Source organism: Rhinatrema bivittatum, chromosome 2 (genome assembly GCF_901001135.1).
Source record: "Rhinatrema bivittatum chromosome 2, aRhiBiv1.1, whole genome shotgun sequence".
NCBI lineage: Eukaryota > Metazoa > Chordata > Amphibia > Gymnophiona > Rhinatrematidae > Rhinatrema > Rhinatrema bivittatum.
In genome coordinates this window covers 105,982,633-106,005,268 of record NC_042616.1, presented here as the reverse complement: position 1 = coordinate 106,005,268, position 22,636 = coordinate 105,982,633, and the positions used below count along the sequence as shown (strand labels likewise).

Below are 22,636 nucleotides of genomic sequence, written 5' to 3'. Positions count from 1 at the left end.
CTTGACTGGGAAGATGGAGGAGCATACTACCTGTGCACCTTTCTGCTTTACCCTCTTTCCTAGAGCCATGAAATCAGTTTCATACAAATTGTGTAGTATAATTTATGCCAACATGGATGACCAGCATCAGATAGTAGTCTGTAGGCTTGAGGATTTTCGGAAATTTCTCCATTATGTCTTGAATTTTGGCATCCGGCGGACAGCACACTTCCGAGGGCATCATGTCTGGTCAGCTAATGGATACCTCAGTGCCCCTCAAAAGCAAGTTACTAACTACCAATACCCATGGATCATGTAGATCCAAGCTAGATATCTTCTGCCCGCATTTAAAATAGAGCTTGAAAGGCTTTTTATCTGATCTGGAACTTTTCTCCACTATTGCTGTTTTAGGTAAGAGATGAAATGAAAAATCTTTTTTTCTTTTTGAGATGGCTCAACAAACTGAAAAAAAGGAAACAAAAATGCCCCAAAAATGCAGCGAAAACCTGAAAAATATAGCAGAAGCTGAGAGCGAGCAAAAAGGAGGAATTACTATTTACCTGGTAATTTCCTTTTCTTTAATGAAAACATGATTATCCACACCAGTGGGTTATGCACTTCTACCAGCAGATGGAGATGGAGCAAAGCTGATGTCACAGTATATATATATACCCCTTCACTGAAATCAGCCCGCCAATATTCTCTGCAAAAGCCACTGTGGAGAACTAAACAGTACATGAACATAAGTATTAACAACAGACAATCATTCAAGCACTCAGTTAACAGGAAAACAGTGAGCTCATCCAAGGAGTGAAATATCACTAATCTAGGAACTGGATCTGACACTTACCAGTAAACCCTGGAAATGCAGCCACACAGGAAGATAGTACCACCATCCAGCAGCCAAGGGCGGGAAGATGGATTAACCTGTCTTCATTAAAGAAAATGAAATTATCAGATAAGTAGTAATTTCTCCTCTCTTAGCATTCAGACAGGTTAATCCACACCAGTGGGATGTATCAAAGCTACTCCTGAACAGGGTGGGAGGCTGCCCATGGTCCGATCAACACTGCATGCGCAAAGGCTATGTCTGCCCGAGCCTGCACATCCAGGTGGTAATACCTGGAAAAGGTGTGTAAGGAGGACCTTGTCGCAGCTCGACAAATCTTGACGGGAGACATCTAATCTCCACCTATGACACTGCGTGAGCTCTAACCTGACTAGGCAAGGACTGCTCAGCATCTACATATGCGACCGTGATAACCCCCTTAATCCAGCAGGCTAGCATAGCCCGCAATGTTGGCTCACCCTGTTTACTCCCACCGTGGATTATAAACAGCCGGTCTGTCTTCCTGAGAGGTTTAGAAACCTCTAGATACCTCATGATATGCCACATCTGCAGGGAAATCTGAAACCACCTTTGGCCAAAAGGATGGAACAATTCACAGCTGTACCGCCCCCACAGTCACTTGCAGAAACGGTTCCTGGAAAAAAAAAGCTGTGCAGTTCGGAAACTCTACGCACAAAACAAATTGCCACCAGAAACACTGTCTTCAAGGTAAGTAATCTCAATGAGAGACTATGCAGTAATTGAAAGATGGGACCCACCAAAAAATCCAGAAGCAGATTGAAACTCTACAAGGGCACCGGAAACCACAAGGGAGGACAAAGATGCTTCACCCCCTATAAGAACTGGCCACATTCAGATGGGCCAACAAGGATTCACCATTCACCTGACCTTGGAAACAGGTAAGAGCTGCCACATGTACCTTCAAAGAATTAAGGACCAAACCATTAATCAACCCATCCTGCAAAAAATCTAAAATAAGTAGGATCTTAACCGAATGAGGATGAACCTCACACTAAACACTCACCAAACCCAAACACAGAACATAAGAAATTGCCATGCTGGGTCAGACCAAGGGTCCATCAAGCCTAGCATCCTGTTTCTTACAGAGGCCAAACCAGGCCATAAGAACCTGGCAAGATGTGGAGATTTTTTGTGCTCGAAGCAAGGTGGAAATCACAGCAGCAGAGTATCCATGCTTCAGTAACTGAGCCCTCTCAAGGGCCATAGCTATGACAAAATAGAGTCGGATCTTTGTGCAAAACAGGCTCCTGCTGCAGCAGAGTCCTGTGAACCGGTAATCGGATAGGAGAGCCACCAGGAACCTCTGCAGATCTGCCTTCTGGGCCAATCTGGCACCACCAGAAGCACTATCCCCGTGTATCTCTCGATCCTCTGAATCACTCTGCCCAACATGGGCAATGGGGGAAATGCACATAGAAGCTTCCCTTCCGGCCACTCTGCACAAGGGCATCGATGCCCAAAGACTTCAGATCTCTCATGCGACTGAAGAAGGGAGAAACCTTCGACTGTGTGATCACCAGCAAGTCGAAACAGAAGGCCCCAGCTGCCCATTATGAACTGGAACGCTTCGTTTGACCATTCCCATTCCCCTGGATCCAGACTCTTACATTGTCTTTTCCTGCAATGTGTGAGGCAGAGATCTCCTGAAGATGTACTTACACCAATTCTATGAGTTGGGCTATTTTCTGTGACACTTGCTGGCTATTGGTTCCTCCCTGGAGACTGATGTAAGTCACTGTATTGTTTGACATTTTTCAGACCACTCGAACCTGCAAGTGATCAACAAATCACAAGAATGCCAAACGAATGGCATGGGTTTCCAGCTGATTGATACTCCAGAGTGACTATTTTGTGCTCCAGCACCCATGCGCTATAAACTCCTAACAGTGAGTTCCCTAACCCTGGAGGCTTGCATCCGTTATGAGTACTAGCCAGTCCAAAAGGAAATGCCCTTCCTTAGATGATCTTCCTGTAACTGGATGCTGATCTCCACTGGTAGGTGAAGCCATATTGATTAGTCCTGACACCGTGGACTACAACGTGTAAAAAGTGTACTTTGAAGAGGAGACATGTGCGCTCTTGCCCAAGGAACTACCTCTAGGATGGCTGCCATCAACCCGAGTACCTGTAGGTAAGACCATACCATCAGGCATACTGTTTCTGTTAAAAGCCTTGCTTTGTGTTGAAACAAACACAGATATTCCAGAGTCTAGAATGGCTGCAGATTGCGCTTGGCCAAGTTCACCACCCAACCTAGCTTATGTGGCAAGGAGATCACCTTGCATGAGACCTGAAGGCTCTCTTTCATACTTTTGGCCCGAATTAGCCAATCGTCTAAGTATGGGTGGACCAGAATACCATCCTTTCTCAATACTGCCACTACCACCACCAGAACTTTGGAGAAGGTTCTGGGCACGGTGGCCAAGCTGAAGGGTAGAGTTTGAAACTGATGTCACCCCAAGACAGTAAAATGCAGAAAACCACTGATGCTCCAACAAGATGGAAACATGCAGATACGCCTCTGATAAATCCAGAGACATAAAAAACTCCCCCGACTGTACTGCCATTATCACAGAGCGTAAGGTTTCCCTGCGTAAACAAGTCATTCGCAAATGACCGTTGACTCCCTTGAGATCCAGAATGGGGCAAAAGGAACCCTCCTTCTTGGGTACAATGAAATACATGGAATATTGGCCCATATTTACTTGTGATTTAGGCACTGGCATCATGGTCCACAGGCTGAGGAGCCCTGGCAACATACTCCACTGCCCGACACTTCTGTGGAGAATTACAGGGAGACACCATGAAAACGTCCCAAGGAATGCTGATAAACTCCAGAGCATAGCCATCTCTTATCACCTCCAGAACCCACTGGTCCAATGTGATCTCGACTCACCTCCAATAAAAAAAAAGAGAGAGGCGAAACCCTATCGCCGGAACCCTGGAGTGGTTCAACACACCTTCATTGAGGGTACTGGGAGAGACCGCTGCTTGAGCCTGCGCCCATCTGGGCTGCCTAGGACAATAGGACCGACACCTACTGTTATGATTTTGAATGTGAATCCACAGTAGACCGTGGTCTTACCTTCTGAGGATGATAGACCCCGGTAGTGTTGCCAGCGAGCGGCGTCTCTCTGGACAGTCGAGAATAGGCAGCAACAAAACAAGTCCAGATCCGGTCCGGTATTAGGGCAGGCAGCAAACAGAGAAGTCCAGGTCCGGTCCGGTGTCAAGGCAGGCAGCAAGCAGGGAAGTCCAGATCCGGTCCGGTATCAGGGCAGGCAGCAGAGAAGTCCAGGTCCAGTCCGGTATCAAGGCAGGCAGCAAACAGAGAAGTCCAGGGAACAGTCCAAGTCGGAGCACAAGCAATAGCAGAAAACCCACAGGAGCACCAGCACAAGCAAGCCTGTAGCCGAGGTGAGATTGTGCTGGGCTCAAGTCTTTAAATAGTTGAAGTTCCCGCGCAAACGCGGGAACTTCCGGTTTGACGTCAGACGTGCTGTGGTGGGCGGAGCTTGCTTTGGTTCGCGTCGATTCGCGTTGCTGCCAGAGGACGTCAGCCGGGAGGCATGGACGCCGGGACTTCCGCGCGCCGTGAGGTAACAGTACCTCCCCCGCAAAGACCCTCTCTCTTGTTCCGAGGGCGAGGTTTCCAAGGAAAATGTTTATGAAACTCTTGGATTAGGCAAGGAGCCTGTATGTTATGGACCGGTTCCCATGAATTCTCCTCCGGGCCATAATTCTTCCAGGAGATTAAATATTGTAAAGTACCCCTTGATCGTCGAACGTCCAGGATTTCCTTAACCTCATATTGGGAATTATCCGGTAAGACAGATGGGATTGTCCGCTTAAGCCTTCTAGAGGGCCAAGATAGGATCACTGGTTTCAATAATGAGATGTGAAATACATCATGAATGTGCAAGGTTGGGGGTAACTGAAGTTTAAATGACACCCTAGTTATTTGTTTTTCAATCGGAAAGGGTCCAATAAATCGAGGTGCAAATTTTAGAGAAGGAGTGCGTAACTTGATGTTTTGTGTGCTAAGCCACTCCAAATCTCCAGGTTTAAGTGGTGGTTCCCTTCTTCTTCTCTTATCAGCTTGCTCCTTCATCTTACTGGATGCTTGTTGTAATAGGGCTTGAGTCTTCTCCCATAATGTAGTCATAGACTGAGCCACCCGGACAGGCGGAAGAGGTAGGAAAGGGAAGCGGAATCCGAGGCTGTCTCCCAAAAACCAGGAAGAAGGGTGAGGACCCAGAGGCCTGATGAACATGATTAGTATGACACATTTCTGCCCATGGCAATAAAGATGCCCAATCATCCTGGCGTTGGTTGACATAACATCGTAAAAAAAGTCTTAAGTGTTTGATTGGTCCGTTCCGTTAACCCATTGGATTGAGGGTGATAGGCGGAGGAAAAGTTTAGATCTATCTTAAACTTCTTGCAGAGCACTTTCCAATATCGTGCCGTAAACTGTACCCCCCTATCCGACACAATACTAGAGGACAGGCCATGGATTCAAAAGATGTGTTGAAGAAACAATCGGCCCAATTCAGGTGCAGACGGCAAGGCAGGTAAAGAAGTGAAATGTGCCATACGAGAAAAGCGATCAATGCCGACCCAAATAATGGAATTGCCCTGAGAGGGGGGAAGATCCGTAATAAAATCTCTTGCGATGTGTGTCCATGGTTGGTCTGGAATAGGAAGAGGCTGTAACAGTCCACTGGGTCGCTGTCTAGGAGTCTTTTGGGCAGCACAGGAGGGACACGATTCAACATATCGTCGGACGTCACTTGCCCACCGTGACCACCAATCCGGAAAAGAGTGAGTCATGGGCCCAACGTAAAACCTGTAACCTGGAACGTTTGGGTACTACTGTTTTGCCCACAGGAACAGGGAAGGTGGCTGCTAGTATTATTTGAGCAGGGTCAATAATATGTCAGGGCAATTCAGGAGTGTCCTCCGGAAGAAAACTCCTAGATAAAGCATCAGCACGTATGTTCTTCTCAGACGGCCGAAAATGTAGCTTGAAGTCGAATCTACTAAAAAATAGCACCCAGCGGGCTTGGCATGGATTGAGGCGCTGGGCCCGAGACAAATAAGCCAGGTTCTTGTGATCCGTATAAATGGAAATTTAGCCCCTTCCAAAAGATGTCGCCAGTCCTCGAGTGCCTTCTTGATGGCCAACAATTCTCGGTCCCCTATAGTATAGTTCTTTTCTGCAGGGGAGAATTTCTTAGAAAAATATGCACAAGTGTACAACCCTCCGGAGTCACAAGGTTGTAAAAGAACAGCCCCAACACCTAAGGTGGACGCATCAACCTCCAGAATAAATGGTTTCTCTGGATCAGGACGTTGTAAACATGGGTCTTTAACAAATTCTTTTTTCAGGGATTGAAAGGCTTGGATAGCCTCAGGAGGCCAAACCCGATTCGGAGCTCCCCACTTGGTTAAGGCAGTTAAAGGTGCTACTAAGGTAGAATAGCCAGAAATAAATTGATGATAATAATTGGAAAATCCTAAAAATCATTGCAAAGCCTTGAGCCCTACCGGTTGAGGCCAGTCCAGAATCACTTTAAGTTTTTCAGGGTCCATATGGAGGCCTGTCCGAGATACAATATATCCCAAAAAGGGTAACTGTTGCTGATGAAAGAGACATTTTTCCAATTTTGCATATAACCTGTTCTATCGGAGACGTTGGAGGACTTGTTTGTCGTGAGTTTGGTGTTGCACTTCATTTTTGGAAAAAATTAGTATGTCGTCAAGATATACGATGACATGGGAGTAAAGAAGGTCCCTGAAAATGTCATTTATCATATTTTGAAAAATTGCTGGGGCATTACATAGTCCGAATGGCATAACCAAATATTCATATTGACCGTCTCGCGTATTAAACGTGGTCTTCCATTCGTCTCCTTTCCGTATCCTAATTAAACTGTATGCTCCCCGTAGATCGAGCTTGGTAAATATCTGTGCTCCTTTTAGACGGTCAAAGAGTTCTGAGATAAGTGGAATAGGGTATCGATTTTTCTTGGTGATACTATTGAGTCCTCTGTAATCAATACACGGTCATAAGGATCCATCCTTCTTTTTCACAAAAAAAAATCCGGCACCAGCCGGGGAGCAGGAGTGTCTGATGAAGCCCCTGTCCAGGTTCTCCTGAATGTACAGCTTCATAGCTTCAGATTCTGATAGGGCATAGACCCTGCCCCTGGGGGGTTCTTTATCTGGTAATAAATCTATCCCACAGTCATAAGTGCGATGAGGGGGTAGAACTTCTGCCTGTTTTTTTGCTGAAAACATCTATAAATTCCTCGTATACTTGAGGTAATGCGGATGGTGTGGTTACTTGACAAGAGAGTGTGCATAACAGGACGAATCTGTTTCAGACAATTTTGATGGCAATGCCTGCTCCATTTGGTCAGTTGTAAGGTACCCTAATCAATTTGAGGTTGGTGGAGTCTTAGCCATGGTAACCCAAGGTTCACTTGATTTACTGAGGAAGGAAGAACATTTAGTTGAATAGTCTCTTGATGTAGGATGCCGGTACTGAAAATAATTGGTTTGGTGATTTGAGAGATCCTCTTAGTCAGCGGTTGCCCCGAGACGGAGGACACCATGAGCGGAATCGATAATGGTTCAGTGGGAATTTGATATTGGCAGACTATTCTTTCTTCGATGAAGTTACCGGCTGCTCCTGAGTCCAGGAAGGCTTGTAGGTGAAATGTGTCACCATGGAGATCTATAGAGACCGGAATCAGTATTTGTGGAGAGGTAATCGCATGACCCAGGGAGGCCTCTCCTACCAGTCCTAGGTCCTGGAGTTTCCCGACCTGTTAGGGCATTTGTTGATAAACTGTCCAGCGCCAGCACAATATAGGCAAAGATTATTCATTCTTTTTCGTCGACGTTCTTCAGAAGTTAAATGACAACGATCGACCTGCATGGGCTCTTCACTGGACACTTGTGGTTCTGGAATTTTAGGAGGCATGAAAGGTCTCTGAAAGGAGGGGGCCAGTTGAATGGGTCGCCTGGCGCTAGCCCGTTCCCGAGATCTCTCTTGAAAACGGAGATCAAGTCGAATAGACAGACGGATTAAGTCCTCTAAGGATTCTGGGATTTCTTGGCCCGCAAGTTCGTCCTTAATAGTTTTAGAAAGACCTTGTCGGAAGATGGCGATAAGGCTGTCATTGCCCCAGCGTAATTTGGCTGCCAAGGTTCGGAACTGCACGGCATATTCTCCTACTGAACGAGATCCTTGCCGGATTTGTAGTAGATCAGACGCTGCTGAAGTTGTGCGACCCGGCTCATCGAATATCAGACGGAAATCCTTTAGGAATAACTCTAGATTGTCCATTAACAGATCCTCTCTTTCCCAAAATGGAGAAGCCCATGCTAATGCTGGTCCTTCCAACAGGGACAGAATAAACGTGACCTTAGTTCTATCTGTCGGAAATGATGCTGCTTGGAGAGAGAAGTGCATCCGGCATTGATTTAAGAAGCCACGACATTGCTGAGGGTCTCCATTAAAACGTGGTGGAGGTTGCAATCGTATCGGAGGAGCGGGCACTGAGGGAACTAGGTTTGCAACAGCAGCCACCGAGAGAGCATCCATTCGAGCCACCAATCTTTCCAATACCCCCGTAACTTGATCCAAGGCTCCTTGCTGTTGCTGAATACGCGTCGCTAAGCCAGGAATGGCTTGTAGGGCTGAAAGGTCTACAAGATCCATGGCCTCTGCTATCTGTTATGATTTTGAATGTGAATCCACAGTAGACCGTGGTCTTACCATCTGAGGATGATAGACCCTGGTAGTGTTGCCAGCGAGCGGAGTCTCTCCGGACAGTCGAGAATAGACAGCAACAAACAAGTCCCGATTCGGTCCGGTATCAGGTCAGGCAGCAAACAGAGAAGTCCAGGTCCGGTCCGGTGTCAAGGCAGGCAGCAAGCAGGGAAGTCCAGATCCGGTCCGGTATCAGGGCAGGCAGCAAACAGAGAAGTCCAGGTCAGGTCCGGTATCAAGGCAGGCAGCAAATAGAGAAGTCCAGGGAACAGTCCAAGTCAGAGCACAAGCAATAGCAGAAAACCCACAGGAGCACCAGCACAAGCAAGCCTGTAGCCGAGGCGAGATTGTGCTGGGCTCAAGTCTTTAAATAGTTGAAGTTCCCGCGCAAATGCAAGAACTTCCGGTTTGACGTCCGACGTGCTGTGGTGGGTGGAGCTTCCTTTGGTTCGCGTCGATTCGCATTGCTGCCAGAGGACGTCGGCCGGGAGGCATGGACGCTGGGACCGCCGCGTGCCGCGAAGTAACACCTACCCTCTGAGAAGCCACTCCTCTGTAGGGTCAAAAGTGTTTGAAACCCCTAGCACAACCTCCTGCCAAATAAGCGTGGAGCCTGCTTTTTATCCTCTGGTAACTGAAGAACCTGGAACTCTCCCCATTTATTGACCATTTTTTCCAACTCACTCCAAACAAGTGATCCTTTAAAGGGCAATTTTGTAAAATTAGATTTTGAAATTGTATCGGCCGACCAATTCCTCAGCCATAGCTGACACCTGGCTGCTATCACTGAAGCCAGCCCTCTGGCTGAATTGCAGACCTGGTCGCAGCCCACATCTGACAAAAAAGGTGGCTGTGGTTCCATCTCTGCCCTGGAATTCAAACCAGATTCACTGACTTCCTGAGAGAGAAGCAAGCAAGAGCTATCTGCAAATTTATTGCCATCGCCTCAAAAGGCCTGCTTAAGGATAGCCTCAATTCTCCTATCCTATGCATCCTTCAATGCTGCTCCCCCTTCTACAAGGATAGTCATCTGCATGGTGATGGTACATACCAGCACATCCACTTTTGGAAAGTGCAACTGCTCTCTTTCTGCCAGTGGGTGCAGTGCTTCCAAGGCTCATCCTCCTTTAAATTTAGCGTCTGGGGTGCCCCATTCAAGATCAATCAATTCTTGAATAGCATCCATCATGGGGAAGAAACATGTGTGTGTGTGTGTATATATATATACACACACACACACACACACACACACACCCCGTGACGTCAGTTTTGCTCCATTTCCACCTGGTCCGTATTCCTTTTAAACAAATATTACTGCCATACTTGACAATTCACCAGTGTATTGTCTACTTAAATTTGTTATGAGGATGGGTGGTAGTTTCATATGTTTTATTGGGCACTCTCCATGTTGCCTCTCTCATTTTAATCATTAACTACCCTCCAGCCTCCATTTTTTAATCTAATATATCTTTAAAAACTCAAACTTGGCAACAGTATTTGCCCTATATTTTTTGCTTTTTCCTTTTTTTTGTGTGTATATATTTTATTATTTATTTGTGTGTGCACACCTCCTAATCTTTATCACCGTCAATGTAGCATAAACAATTGCTTTTACTGCTTAGCTGTTAAATAGTTACTTAACTTGCATTTAGAAAATCCCCGATGGTAAATGGTTACAATGTCCTCCAGTTACAATGTCCTCTTACTTGTACAAGTTTCGGCATGAAATGCCTTCTTCAGGAAATGTTTTTCTCTTTTTTCAAAACGCTGTCTTGCAACTGAAAATCGGTTTCTCCTTCATCGGTGCTCAGAGAGCCTCTGTTAGCGTCGAGCGGAGGCTCTCTGAGCACTGATGAAGGTAAATAGTGGAGTGCCCCAGGGTTCTGTACTTGGATTGGTGCTTTTTAATTTATAAATGATTTGGAAGAGGGAGTGATAAGTGAGGTGATTAAATTCACAGAGGAAACAATTATTCAAAATTAGATTAGATTACGAGCAGATTATGAGGAATTGCAAGAGGACTTTGAGAGACTGGAGGATTGGATGTCTAAATGGGAGATGAAATTTAATATAGATCAGTGCAAAGTGATGCATGTAGGGAAAAATAATTCAAAAGTATAAGTACATGATGCTGCGTTTCACATTGTGTCACCACCCAGGAAAAGGATCTTGAAATCATGATTTATTTAGGCTTTTTATATTCCGTCATTCCATGTAAAAATCACAACGATTTACAAAAAACATTCATAGCTAAAATCAAATAATACTTTGAAATCCTCAGCCCACTGTGCAGTGCTAGATTAAAAAGCAAACAGAACATTAGGTATTAGAAAAGAAATGAAAAATAAAATACAGGATATCATAACGCCTCTGTTTCAATCCATGTGTGCAGTTCTGATTGCTCCATCTCAAACAAAATATAGCGGAACTAGAAAAGGTACAGAGAAAGGCGACCAAAATGATAAAAGGGATGGAATGGCTCCCCTATGAGGAATGACTAAGCAGCTTAGGGCTCTTCAGCCTGAAGAATATTTGGCAGAGAGATGAGATGAGACAGATCTCTAAAATCTTGCATGCAGTGGAATGGGTAAAGGAGGAACTATTATGCTTAAAGATATTAGGGATGTGCATTTGTGGGTCCATTCATTTGATATGTTTCACTGCTAAGGGTGTATCTAATGAATGGAAAATAAGTGCACAAAATGAATGGTGTGCACATACATCCGTGGTCACTCACATATGTGCACACCGTATGTTTTGTGTCCCCATTTGTTAGATGTGCGCTTAGCCTCAAAATGAAGCGAAACAAATCAAATGAATGGACACTCGAATGCACATCCCTAACAGATAGTACTAGGATTGGGGGACGTTCTATGAAACTAATAGGTAGCACATTTAAAACAAATCAGAAAATATTTTTCTGTCTGCGCACATTAAATTATAGAACTTGTTGCTAGAGTATGCTGTGAAAGCAGTTAATGTAGCTGGATTTAGACAAGATCCTGGAGGAAAAGTCCATAAATCATTATTAGCCATGTAGACTTGGGAAAGCCACTGCTTACCCCTAGATATGAGCAAAAAGAGCTGGGTCTATTCTTTGGGGTCCTGCTAGGTATTTGTGACCTGGCATGGTCCCTGTTGGAGACAAGATGCTGGGCTTGATGGACTTTGGTTTGACCCAGTATGGATTTCATATGTTATTATGGACATGAAACATTCACTGTCCACATCAATCTACATTTTAGTTGTATTAATGAGCTTAAACCTCAAATATTTTCTTAGTTTAATACCTTCTATTACTGGTAAAACAATTTCTGGCAAAGGCATTCTCTTCACTAATGACTTAGCATATTAAAGGGCTCAAACACCCTTCTGCTAGTCATTTTTAGACACTCCTCCCCAAAAACTTCAGATCCCTACATGGGTAGAGCTTGGGTAGATCAAATAAGAAAATAAAGCGAGTGCCTTCAGATAACTGGTGAAACTCAGAGCAATTTGGCACATTATCAGCGACAAATTCCACCCATGCAGACCTCTTCAGTGCAGAGTGTCAAAGAAAAAAGGGGACCCAGTGTCCTGCCATTCCAGAACAGCTGATCAGCACAGGCATAGATCTTCAGGCAACAGCAACAATCGGAGGAAAAAATTAGCAGAGGGCCTGTTAGCCTTCCAGGAGGGGCTTCCAGTCACCAAGAAAACCCATGAAAGGGCCTATGACCACACTGGCTCAGAAACCCCATGCCCCTTTTCACTCCTATTGCTAATGACACCATCTAGCCCAAGATCAGTCAAATGAGGTGTGCAGAGAAAGGAGTAGGGCAGGATAAGATGTAGAAGGGAGCGGACCCAGCAAGGCATCACTGAGGGTGAGGGGAATGGATGAGGAGAGGAAGCAGGAATGAGAGAATCAGTAATGAGGCCCATATCCTGAAAGCTGATTTTCTCTTACTGGCCAGTGAGCTCTGGCATCTTTAAGGGGGTCAAAATGGGACATACCATCCTTAAAGGCAGAGGACTTGTGAGCCAGCTCTGAACTTTGAGCAAGAGTCAGTTCTTCCCTTTCCCTCTCACAACTTCACAACTCCCTGTTTCCTGGGAAAGAATCATAGGGGACCTTTTCTGAAATCTTTCCTTGTAGGCACATTATATAAATCTATTTTAAACAGACTATCAATGCCATTCCTGGTTAAGCAATGTAGAGTGAACTGAAGCAGCAGTGTTGAAAGACAGCAAAATATGACACATAGTGATTCCAGATCTCAATCACAATAGCTATTAATTATCTAAAAGACATCCACCATAGGTACAAATTGTTTTGTGATGTAGATAGGGTATAAGAGATGAAAATTAGCTTTCTTTAATATGGTTATAGTCAACTGTGCTGTAGCCTGTTTCTCCATGATTGTGCAAGGATCTGCTGGCTAAAATGAAAGGAAAAAGACACTCACCTGCTCATTGCTGGTAGAGGAGATACTGGATTCTGCCTCTTCTTCCCCTTTGTCCTCATTCTTTGATTTCCAAAATCTTCCTTCACGAAGAAAGCGCTGGTGTAGCTCCAGTTCGTCACATGCCTTTTTCCAACCGATGCTGCGCTTCACATGCAGCTGGTGCACATTTACTGTGATATCTTGAATGTTTTCTGCTGGAATCCAGGCCCTTCAAAAAGATTAAAAATGTAACTTTAGATTATGATATCAAGTACCTTAACACATCAATTTAGTCTCATAAACATTGGGACGGTAACTTTAAAACCAGCATGTGTGAGCACATTTGCACGTATGCATTGGCCTGCGCCCAGCTACATGGCCATTTTATAACAAACGTGAGCATATGCGCAGAGCTGCCTAGTTTTCTTTAAATTTTTAACTTACGCGGCATCCAAAACAGAAGTTATTCATGAGTTGGTTTTTAATGTGAAAGTTGGTTTTATAAAGTGTAAAAACATGGTTTTAAGCACATAAAGCACTTTGAAAATCAAGCTGTAAAAGTGCCAAGAAAGCCAATGTGACTGTTCTAAAAATGTTACGACAATGGTTTAACTTACCTCTGATGCTGGTGGCCAAAGAAACGAACATCTACTTGATTGTCCTCTTTCTGCATGACTTTGGCTGGCCAAAAACCAAAGCCTTTCATTTTGGCCCAAACCAACTCATGATTCGGTATCTATGGGGGCAAACATTGTGTCTTTTTATTACAAACTCTGAAGTATTTAACACAATAGTGTCATTAATATTAAATGCTTCAGTTAAAAATAATGTGATGGTAGCCTCAGTAAATGATTATTCTTTAATTTGAACACTGTCAAGGGATAATGTACAATGTGCAAACACAGAATAGAGAGAGAAATAGGCATAATCACACAAGCAATTCAGAAATCATAAATTGGAGCTACTTACTTTTAATAGTGGTTCTTGAAGACTGTAGGATGTCAGTCCTCATACAGAAGGTGACAGATGGAGCTCAGCATGGGACTCTGATTTCAAAGCTTCTAGAAACTTAACATGTCCCACTGGATGTGTGCAGTCCTGGCTACTCCCCTATCTCCCATGAAGTGCTCCTCAGTTCATGACACAGCTAAGAAATCAACTCCAAGGGAAGGCAGGGTTGTGAAGACTTCCATCCTGCTGTCCTCTGAGAACCACTGTTTCAGAGGACAAGTAGGATGGTAGTCCTTACATATGGGGAATCAATCTGAAGCTACAAACTGTCTCAAACAAAATTCCTCCTAATCCAAAAAGTGCCAATGACAAGACTGTGATGATGACGACAGGCCATCCTAATGTTCTAGGTTTTTCTTCCCCGACAGCAGTCTTGACAAATGATGGACTCTAAGAGTAATGAAGATGGATTTGTCACCTCAGAGATTCAATAGGATGAACTAGCCAAAATCTCACTGCAACATCAGGAACCCATGTCGGAACAATAGAGAGATGAGCAAGGGGAGAGAACTCCACACTGAGTTTTGCTTCAGATGCCACCATGACGCCAACACTGTGAGCCTTGACATGCCCCACTAGCCCCAGGTGTAACAGAAGGAACACAATCTGCTAGCCAAATTTAAGTTGAATACTTGGCTATGGCAATTCCAGGCTTAGTGATATTAATGAAACAAAAGCTGGGTGGACAATTTAAAGGCCTCAGTTTACTCCAGATACAAGGCTGCAACTCTCTTGCAATTTAAATTGCAATGTTCGTTCATCTTTGTAGACAAACAATTTTTGGCAGAGACCCCTAGATATGTGCATAGAAACACCTTATTGCAAAAACCTTGTATAAGGTGGAAAATAACCACAACCCAAATTATGACCTTCCAGGTCAGATACTTCAGATCACAAGAGAACAGAGATTCAAAAGGAGCTTCCATCTGCTGGGTAAGCACCATGCTGAGGTTCCATGACACAGTGAGAGACCTGAAGGTAGGCTTCTATTGAAGCCAGTTTTGCATAAAATGGACAACTACAGGCCGAATGGAGATGGATGCTCCTTTTATACGGTGGTGATAAACGCTAATTGCATTGAGGGAAACCCTGAGTTGTTCTCATACCCAATTTTCAGAGAGGTGAAAAGTACCTTAGCTGTTTCTATGTGAAACAGGGGAAAGGATTTAGGCCTTTCCCTCACACTAGATGACAAAACCTCCACTTCACACCCTAGGATTTCTTCTGGAAATCCTTCCAGGAAGCCAGAAGAATAAGAGATACTTTACTGGACAAATATGAGAGTTGCAAGGTTACCTTTTTGACAACCAGGCTGCAAGTTCCCAAAACCCAATGCTGTGATGGTGTAGCAGCTGCTGACCATGAGTGATCAGTGTCAGGGAATTCCCCAACCTGAATAGATCCCTGATGAACATCTCCTGAAGCAGCGGGAACCAAAATCTGTTTTGGACAGTAGAGAGCTATGGAGGGACACATTTCCCTGATCTCTTCTGAGTTTTTATAAAGCCTTGTGACCAGAAGAAGTGAAAAATATGTTTAAAGTAGCCAATTCTATTCTAGGATGAAGGTATACAAGGCTAGTTGCCTCATGCACCTCTCCTGTAACAGACAGACATTCAGGGACCTCTGTTCAGAAAAGATGCTAACAGAGCTACAATGAGTGTGCTCCACCAGTGAAATATCTGGTTTTCTACTCCCCTATCCAGGGACTATTAAAAAGGTTCCAAGCGATTTAGTCTGCCCAACAGGACTGTCACCTTGCCCATCAGATATATGGCTCCATAGAACATTTTGTAACACATGGCCCAGTGCCACATTGGGATAATTTCCTACTACAGGAGATAGAATCCTGTTCCTCCCTGAATGTCTGTCTGGATGAGAACAGGTTCGTCAGCCAATGAAACCATGAAAGTCTTCAGCGCAAACCTTACTATTCTTAGTTTGAGAAAGTTTAACTGATGAAATTCCTCCTAAGTAGACCAGAGACCTTGGGTGTGAAGCTTCTTCTATATGAGCTCCCCAACCCAGGCTGGACACATCTGAGTTTATGGAATGAATCAGCCACCAGGATAGAGTCCCTCAAAAGCTGGGTGTTGAGGACGAAGTCTTGTAGATGCAGAGTGGCTGGAATTCACAGAAAGCAGAGTTGCTTACCTGTAACAGGTGTTCTCCCAGGACAGCAGGATATTAGTCCTCACAGATGGGTGACATCATCAGATGGAGCCCTGTCACAGAATACTTTTCTCAAAGTTTCTAGAACTTTGACTGGCACACTGAGCCTGCCCAGCATGCCAACCCCGTGGCCACACGGGGTCTCCCTTCAGTCTAGTGTTATAGCAGAAATTTACGAGCAAAAAATAAAACAACAAAACGAAGGCGAACCTAACTCCGCAGGGTGGCGGGCGGGTTTTGTGAGGACTAACATCCTGTTGTCCTGGGAGAACACATGTTACAGGTAAGCAACTCTGCTTTCTTCCAGGACAAGCAGGATGGCAGTCCTCACAGATGGGTGAATAGCAAGCTGCAGACTGCTCCCAGAATACCCTGGCCCAACAGACACCAAATAACGTCAACAAGCACAACAGGGGTGCTGTTGGCAACAACGGGGCAGCCTGAATATCACACTGCGCCCTAGGTAGGAAGAGTTGGGTTCTTACACTGGAAACAAAATACAGAAGACAGACTGGCCAAAGATGCTGTCCTGACGACCATTCTTGTCCAGGCAGTAATGGGCTGCAACTCCACGTCGAAGCCCTGCAGATTTCGGCAATAGAGACTGCCCAGATGTGTGCCGCTGACGCTGCCATGGCCCTCACTGAGTGCGCTTTCACTCATCCCTTGAGCGGAAGGCCTGCTTGCTGGTAGCAGAAAGCAATACAGTCTGCCAACCAGTTAGACAGGGTCTGCTTGCCCACCGCAACTCTGAATCTATTTTTGTCAAAGGAGTCAAAGAGTTGGGTGGACTGCCTGTGGGCTGCGGTGCGGTCTAAATAACAGGCGAGAGCACCCTTGCAGTCTAAGGTATGCAGAGCCTACTCACCTGGATGAGAGTGTGGCCTCGGAAAAAAGGTGGGCAACACGAAGGACTGATTTAGGTGGAAGTCAGTCACTACCTTCGGCAAGAACTTAGGGTGAGTGCGCAGCACCACCCTGTGGTGGAAGAACCTCGTGTAAGGCGGATAGGTCACCAAGGCCTGCAGCTCACTGACTGTGAGCAGAAGTAACTGCCACTAGGAAGATAACCTTCCAGATGAGGTGTTTGAACTCACAGGAGCGCAGAGGCTCAAATAGAGGCTGTATTAGCCATGTCAGCACTATGCTGAGGTCCCAGACCACAACAGGGGGACGTAGTGGAGGCTTCAGTTGTAGTAAGCTTCTCATGAAGCACCCCACCAAGGGTTGCACCGAAACTGGAGTGTTGCCCACGCCATGGTGGTAGGCGCTGACAACACTCAGATGTACCCGGATTGAGGTAGTCTGTAGACCAGACTCCGAGAGGCACCAGAGGTAGTCCAAAAGCCTAGGAATGGGGCAAGAGAAAGAGTCAAGACCCTCCTGTGTGCATCAGGACGAGAACCTCCTCCACTTTGCTTGGTATGACTTCCACATGGAAGGCTTTCGCGAAGCTACGAGGACTTGAGACACATTATCAGAAAGGTCGAGGGTTCGTAGTATTAGCCTTTCAACATCCACACTGTTAGGGACAGCGACTGGAGATTTGGGTGACACAACCAGCCCTAATCCTGCGTGATGAGGTCACGCGAGGTGCCCAGGCGAATGGGCTCCTGGACAGAGGTCTCGGAGAATGGGGAGCCAGACCTGATGTGGCCAGTGCAGGGCTATTAGGATCATGGAGCCTCGGTCCTGCTGTAGCTTCATGAGAGTCTTGCCTATTAGCGGAATCGGAGGGTACACATACAGGAGGCCCCTGCTCCAGGAGCGGGTGAAGGCATCAATGGCTGGTCTCATTCGGTTCCCGTGCAGGGAGCAGAATCTGTCCACCTTGTGGTTCTGCGAGGACGCAAATAGATCTACGTCCGGCTGACCCCACTGGCGGAAGATCCTGTCCGCTACCCAGGGGTTCAGGGACCACTCATGGTGCTGGAATGTCCGGCTGAGTCGGTCCGTTACTACATTCTCAGAGCCCGCCAGGTAGATGGCCCGCAGGAGTATGGAACGAGACAGGGCCCAGGCCCAAATCTGCACCGCCTCTTGGCAGAGGAGATAAGAGCCTCTGCCCCCTTGCTTGTTCACATACCAAATGGCTACCTGGATCAAGATGACCTTGCTGGACAGGCAGTCCTGGAATGCGTAGAGGGCATACCGCATCACCCGGAGTTCGAATAAGTTTATCTGGCAGGTCACCTCGGCTCTTGACCATAGCCTTTTTGTTTGTAGGCCATTGACATGGGCTCCCCAGCCTAGATTGGAGGAGATCGTGGTCAAGATTATCTGAGCAGCCGGGGGCTGAAAGGGAAATCCCCTGCTCAAGGATTCCTGCACCCACCAGGTGAGGGAGAACTGGAGTGGCCAAGAGTTTCTGAGTGGCTTGGTGCCACTGAGACCGCTGGGTCCATTGTGTGACCCTCATGGCTAGGTGGGCCATTGAGGTGATGTGCACCGATGATGCCATGTGGCTCAGCAACTGCAGGAGCAGGAGGGCAGAGGCCGTCCGCTGGTGACAGATGAACGTGGCCAGCCCGGTCAGGATGGCAATGCGTTCGCTGGGAAGGAACGCCTTGGCCACCGTGGTGTCTAGGTCTGCTCCGATGAAGGTCAGTCACTGGGATGGAGTCAGCTGGGATTTTGGGTAGTTCACGAGGAAATCCAGTGATTGGAGGCGGCTTAATGTCAGGTTGAGGTACTGAAGAGCTTCCTCTTTCAACGAATTCTTGATGAGCCAATGGTAACACATGTACCCTGTTCTGGCGTAAATGTGCTCCCACCACTGCCAGGCACTTTGTGAATACTCGGGGCTTGAAGGATACCCCAAAGGGGAGAACCTTGTACTGGAAGTGTCGGTGGTCTACGACGAAGGGCAGATATTTGCAATGAGGTGGAAAAATCGCAATGTGCACGTAAGCATCCTGTAGATCCAAGACAGCAGAGCCATTCCCCTTGATTCAGAAGCGGAAGTAGGGTGGCCAGGGATACCATCGTGAACCTTTCTCTGCGAAGGAACCTGTTTAAGGCTCGAAGACAGAGGATGGGACGGAGGCCGTCTGTTCTCTTTGGGATAAGAAACTACCGGGAGTAGAACCCTCATCCCTGCTGAGCCCTGGAAACAGATTCCACGGCTCTGGACCGGAGCAGGGCAGAGAATTTTAACTCGAGGGCCATTGCGTGTTCTACAAGGCTACACACCAGGGAGGGCGGGGAGTCTGGAGGAACACTGAGGAGATTCAGGCGGTAACTGTATGCTACAATGGACAAATCCCATCGGTCGGTGGTAATTGGGAACAAATTGTTGACGAAGTGGCAGAGACAACCTCCCACAGGTGGGTCGGATGGTGTGGGCAAAGGGGACTGGTTTCTGCTCTCTGGATGCCAGTCAAAAGACAGCTGCAGGACTAGGCTGGGGAGCTGGCTGAACTCTAGGTGCTCTTTGTTGGCAAGGGTGGCCTCTTTGGGAGGACAGAACTGTACGAGTACGTGAGGCCGGAGGGTAGTATCTCCATTGCTGGTAAAACCACTTCCTAGTATCCCTATGTGGACCTCTACAGATCGCTGAGGAGGCATCAGAGGTGGTAGTTGATAGCTGACGCAGGGTCTCATGGTGATCTCTGAGTTGATCTACTGTGTCTCGGATTTTGTCCCCAAACAGGTTTTCTCCTGTAAAGGGAAGGTCAGCCAGTTTTTGTTGGACCTCCGGACGAAGGTCAGAGGCTTTTAGCCAGGCCCAGCGTCTGGCAGTAATGCCTGCTGCTGAGACCCTTGATGCTGTTTCAAAAACGTCATAGGCCGCTCTCACCTCATGTTTTCTAGCCTCCAATCCTTTTTGGAGGATCGATTCTAGGCCCTCCTGAAACTGCTGTGGCAGGGTCTCTCCGTGAACTCCTGGACCTGTTTCCAGAGGTTTCTGTTATACTCGCTCATGTATAACTGGTATGCTGCTATGAGAGCGATAAGCATGGAACCCTGGAAGACCCTTCGACTGGGACAGCCATCACCTCCTTAGGAGCATCTTGTGGTGAACATCCTCTTCCGCTGAAAGTTGGAAGGGAAAGGTTTCTGCTATCTCTCTGACAAAACTTGCAAAGGAGAGATCCTCCAGAAGGGAGCACAGTCTCTCTTCTGCGGGGGAAGGCTCTGATAGAAGATCCTTGGAAGCCTCCAAGGAATGCTCAGAGGAAGCGTCCCCCCATGGGTCATAGGGGGCCTCTTCCTCACTGGCAAAGTGCCTGGTTGGTGAAGTGGAACAGACAGCGGTGGTGCCGGCACAGAGGGCACCGGGACCTGCGAGAGACATTGGGGCACTGGGAGATGCGATGGCCCGGGGACGGGATCCGGCATCGGCAGTTCCGCCTGTGGAGATGGGCGAGGAACCGCTTCTTCCTCCTCAGAGGAGCCCGGAATCGGGATTGAGATGAGAGGAGACATCGGTGGTTGGCAGGGCACCAAGGGGCCCGCTGGCACAGGCTGTGTCGGCAAGGCACAGAGTAGCACGACCAGCTGGTTCCGATGCCAGTATGGGGGCCGGCATCGGTGGCAGTTGGAGGCCCCGAAGGGCATTAAGCACTGCCTATTGAACCACACGGTCCAACTCCTCTTGGAACGAGGGTGCGGAGAAAACAGACCCTGGAGTAGGAGGCAGGCTGGGCATCACCGGATTGTCCACAGGGGTTCTGCAGATGCTTGGTGCCCGGCACCGATATCGGTGGGGAATGCCCTGGGCTCCTGGATCCAGAGGAGGATGGGGCCTCCTCTCCCTGGGGCCTCTTCAGAGGGGTTTCGGCCAAGGCCAATGCTCCAACGGTGTCGGTGCCAACATCGGACAGTGCCGACAGTCTGTGCTGGTGTCATTGCTTCCCACAATGCTCGACCTGGTCCTTCTCCAGCACCGAGGACAACGAAGCCAAAGTCTTCGATTGACTCAATGCCGGTGAGGAGTAGTCTCCCACTCCTCTGTCTTTTCGGCAGGTCTTTGATGGGGAAGGGCCCAAGTAAGTTTGATCCCCATGACTTGATGCACCTGGCACCAGAGTCGATGAAGCAGCAGATTGCTTGGAACCAAACAAGTGCTCCATCTTGTCCAGGAGGGCATGCCGGCCTTTGGGGTTCATCTGAGCACAGCTGGGACATCGACGGATGTCATGGGAAGGCCCAAGACACAGGACACAGACGTCGTGTGAGTCCGTTATGGACACAGTCCGCAGATACTCCGGGCACTTCCGAAAACCAGTCGCCATGATAAAAAGAGGCGGCATGCGGTTGGTGGCCATTGGCCACCAGGAGGTGGACAGCTGGGAACCGACCGCAAAAGCACGAAACCAACTTACCGGACGCCGGAGGAATTGATGCGATGGGGGAAAAACCTGAAGAAAACTTCGAATTATTCTGTAAAGAATAGTGTGAGAAAAGAAAGTTCTCACAGAGCTCCACTAACCGCGAGGCAACTGCTACACTGAAAAAGAGAGATTGAAGGGGGACCCCTGTGGCCATGGGGTTGGTGGCATGCTGAGCATGCTCAGTGTGCCAGTCAAAGTTCTAGAAACTTTGACAAAAGTATTCCGTGACAGGGCTCCATCTGATGATGTCACCCATCTGTGAAGACTATCATCCTGCTTGTCTTGGGAGAAAGGGTAATATTCAGTCACTGGCCGGATTGCAAAGTTATCCATATAAACTCAGCTGGCTAATTTTGGAGGGAAATTCAGTTGTGCAGCTGCACTACTTGAATATAGTCGGCTATCTTAAAGACAGTCTAATAACTTTAGAATTACTCTTTGGCACAACCAAAGTTAGCTGGATAAGTTATCAGACTAACTCTGAATATTGGATAACTTATCTGGCTAACTTAACTCTGCCCTGAAATGCCCCTCTGCTATCCGGCTAAATTTTAAATGAATAATGATTTATCTAGCTCTAATTTAGCTGGAAAATTTCCAAAATATTTTACAGTCAGCATTTATCTGGATAACTTGTGAGATATTTGGATAAATGCCTCTGAATACTGATCTCAGAGATTTTAGGGTCTATTGGACGCCAAATATGAAGCCGCCTCATAGGAGTATTGCATACAGATGAATCCCTAAAAACCAACAACACTGACATCTCTTGTTCACATCTTTGAAAAAATGTTGGTGATACAACGGATTGATTTAAGAAAGTGAGAGACCACTTTTGATACAAATTTAGGAGGATTTTAATGATCTATTGTGGAAAATCTGGGTATGCAGCAAGTATGAGACTAGTGCATGTAACTTGCTAATACTTTATGCAGAAATTACAGTTATCAAAAACAAAATCTTTCAAGAAAGGAATTTTAGATGGCTGTTGCTAGTGGTTTGCCCAGCGATTTCATAAACTGTGCTAGAGCTATGTTTAGATCCAAAGGATTGGGGA

At 46.7% G+C, this 22,636-nt stretch overlaps 1 protein-coding gene across 9 annotated transcripts in view; it reads right to left on the bottom strand.

Annotated features, from left to right (window-relative positions):
• ZMYND11 (zinc finger MYND-type containing 11) overlaps window positions 1-22,636 on the bottom strand; it is a 315,745-nt gene that overhangs the window by 54,823 nt on the left and 238,286 nt on the right. For all 9 annotated transcript variants that reach the window (XM_029588524.1, XM_029588521.1, XM_029588523.1 and 6 more), the window contains 2 exons: window positions 13,678-13,796; window positions 13,082-13,289 (listed from right to left, as the gene is read on the bottom strand). In XM_029588524.1, the coding sequence (XP_029444384.1) occupies window positions 13,082-13,289; window positions 13,678-13,796 (327 nt within the window). The remainder of the gene's footprint in view (window positions 1-13,081; window positions 13,290-13,677; window positions 13,797-22,636) is intronic.